The sequence below is a fragment of the Pochonia chlamydosporia genome, chromosome 2 (genome assembly GCF_001653235.2).
Source record: "Pochonia chlamydosporia 170 chromosome 2, whole genome shotgun sequence".
Taxonomy (NCBI): domain Eukaryota; kingdom Fungi; phylum Ascomycota; class Sordariomycetes; order Hypocreales; family Clavicipitaceae; genus Pochonia; species Pochonia chlamydosporia.
The window spans coordinates 1,328,821-1,332,090 of record NC_035791.1 but is presented as its reverse complement, the minus strand read 5'-3'; the positions used below and the strand labels follow the sequence as shown (position 1 = coordinate 1,332,090).

General features: G+C 49.6%; 1 protein-coding gene across 1 annotated transcript; it reads left to right on the top strand.

Moving 5' to 3' along the window:
• Positions 1–207: 207 nt before the first annotated feature.
• VFPPC_02541 (glycosyltransferase family 90 protein) lies at positions 208–2,839 on the top strand (the record flags this gene model as incomplete). Its single annotated transcript, XM_018282172.1, has 3 exons — positions 208–522; positions 582–1,001; positions 1,061–2,839. 3 exons carry the CDS (start codon positions 208–210, stop codon positions 2,837–2,839), a joined length of 2,514 nt encoding a protein of 837 aa, XP_018146539.1.
• Between the last annotated feature and the right edge of the window lie 431 nt (positions 2,840–3,270).

Below are 3,270 nucleotides of genomic sequence, written 5' to 3'. Positions count from 1 at the left end.
CGAATTCACATTGCTGGGCACGGGCTGGTTGCTGGCTTTGCACAATCTGGGCATGGACCAACGCGTTCCTCCCCCCATTCAAAGAACCCTCATTCTACGAAACCCTTTTCTCAATCATGACACAAGAGATACAAGCAGTATCTGCGGTAGGAGACCGTACTTTCCAGCCTTCAAGCCTCCATTGTCCCGTATCGTACCTGCCGGACAATGTGGTGGGCTCAACCTGATGATCACGAACTCCTTGTGAGTGTTTCTGCTGCGAGCGTCCTCACAGCTGTTGCTGCTCAATACTGGACGACTTCCAGATCTTGCCAGCTAGGGTCAGAGGCCATCGGCTGGATCTTTTTATACTTTCTCATTAGGTATACTAAGAGACCTTGCCTTGAGGCAAGAGCAAGCAGTGGGAACGCGCCACTTCGGGACGAAGTCAAGTCGAGGCCCGGTTCTTGCTGGATATTCTCTGTGGCCATAGCCATTGCGACTATTAGCTCAGAGGAGAATACTTTTGCTGGGTTTCTTACAGTGAGACTGCCGACTTTTGACTACAGCTTGTGGACATACTACTAACTGACAATAAATAGCCAGCCTTGACCCCTGCCATGGGCATTATGCAGAAGCTGCTGAACCATCAACACCCGACACTGACGACAATGCAGCACCGGGCATGGAAATACACGGAAGTCGCTATTTCCGTGCTTGGCGTTTATACATTAGTCTATCCGAGCCCGAGCCCGCGTGGCTTGTTCTTATCCACCATTGAGCTCCTTTCCCTGGTGGTGCTCTATGGCGTTCTTGTTCCAAAATCGGACCCAAAGACCGAGGCAATGCCATATGTGAATATAGAGGCTGACATTGCAACTCTCGCCCCAAAGGTGGTCGGTGTTTTGATGATGATGCTGGCACTTCAAACACTACTTCTCGGTTTCGGATCCTTTGATCCCCTCACGACGCTGTTGGCTGGCACTGCGAAAGCCTTGACGTGGCTTTTTGTCATGGATATGGTTCGTCAAACGTGCATCTGTGTCTCTGTGTCTCCTTCAATACTGATCAATACGACTAGGCTCGCCAGATATCCTGGTCCGCGGCAGCAATTGCCAAAATTTTTGCCATCTTTTCCACATGCAACCCATTTATACAGAGCCGGGAGAGCCAGGCGTTTTCCCACGTTGTTGTCTCTAGCCTAACGTTGGGCCAACTCGTCGCTATTATTCCGAAGAGGACGTACCAGCGAAGCTTTCTGTGGGTTTTTGTGACTATTCCACTTCTCCCGTATTTGGCAAGCTTCCTTGCAATTAGAACTGCACAGTCTAGAGCAGAAGCTTTTACCAGCATACATGAGCATCCCGTGGAGGCGATTATTCGCATAGCAAATGCTGAATTCGATGACTTACTACGCCGCCAATCTAAAACCTACACAGATGCCCGTGAGGAATATCGCCGTCGATACGAAGCGGACCCTCCCCCGGGCTTTGAAGGGTGGTTCCAGTATGCCAAGTCGCACGACTCACCAGTCATCGACGAATTTGATGCCATGTATAGGTCCCTTATCCCTTTATGGAGCCTCAGTGGTCAACAAATCAGCGATGCGATAAGAAACGTGCAACTTTCCCCAGACAACGAGCTCTGGGTATGTAAATTTTCTGGCCAGACTGGCTTGACCGATTGTGCTCACAACTGGCGCAGTTTTGACAGGCATTTTAGCAAATTGTTCATCCAGCTCGTCGGGCATGTCAAAGGCGTGTTGCCTGATGTGGAATTTCTAGTCAACCATTTGGATGAACCTAGAGTTATTTTCCCAACAGGACAGGACCAATCTGAATCTAAATCGACACCCAAGCTGACAAGTCTGTCGCACACACCGACCTGGGACTTCTTGGTACAGTATTGCAACAACACCCGGCGTGACACTGCCGCCATCCCTAAGCCGGGCGTTGACTCATATGGCCTGTCTTTCGTCCAAGATATGGATGACTCTCGAGATATCTGCAACCATCCCAGCTACCGCCAGATGCATGGGCTACTGACGAGCCCTACTTCCTTCCGATTGATTGAGGGGATGGTACCTGTGCTTTCTACGGGGTCGCTGTCTACCATGGGCGACATTTTGTTTCCGAGCCCTGCCTACTTCGAATCTGAGTTTGTGTACAGTGAGGCGAGAGACCCAGATTGGTCAAGCAAGAAGAACATCCTCTACTGGGCAGGTTCTACATCGGGGGCTTTTGCCAAGGACTCCAGTTGGAAGTATTTTCACAGACAACGATTCGTGAGCCTGGTCCAAACGCTCGACGGCCAAAAGCACATGTATCTTGCCGATAAGAAGGGTACTTCTCAGCGTGTGTTGTCCTCTTTTCTCAACGGCAGACTTTTCGACGTGGCCTTCACAAAAATTAATCAGTGCGTCAAAAATGCATGTCGCGAGCAGTCTACTTTCTATCGCATGAAAGAATGGACAGACAAGGATGAACCACTCAGATGTAGGTTAGCTTTTGACCTCGACGGCAATGGCATTAGTGGCCGATGGTACAAACTGGTAGCCTCTAAATCAGTGCCCTTGAAGCAAACTCTCCTTCACGAATGGCATGACGATCGTCTCCTGCCTTGGGTGCATTTTATTCCTGTCAGCCCTGGCATGGATGAGCTCCCCGAGCTGGTCACGTACTTGACCTCGACAAAGGAAGGCCAGATTATGGCGTTGCAAATCGCCGATCAGGGGAGAGAGTGGTTTTCAAGGGCCATGAGGGATGCGGATATGTCGATATACCTGTATCGCCTGCTGTTGGAATTGGCTCGCCTGCAGGATCCAAGCCGACCAGGATTCTCAAAGGCCAACGTTCCATAACCAGGAGCAAAACATGCATACCTACGATCTGTATATGTGCTGGGGAAATGTAGGAACTCGCCATTCAATACGGATTGTGGCTTTTAGAGGGACAACCTGGGCGAAAGTAGCATCTATTTGTATCGAGTAAAACTTTTCATTCTGTCTGTAGGGTAATATTTCGCACAACAGCAACAAGAAGTAAATCTATGACATTTGTACCAGCTCACCACGGAGACGACACAAAACACCACGCCTACCTTGTTCTCCATGGGCTGTTATGTCGGGAGAAACTACTGCCTATCCCGGTATCAAAACGGAAGTAAGCTTAGTGAGGCCCAACCCACAAAAGTTGCATCTCGCGACAAAGATAGGAATATCCTTGTTCAGAGTCAGCCTCGCATGTTAGTTTAGACCTCACATGCACACACGTTAACAAGATGGAGGTTACC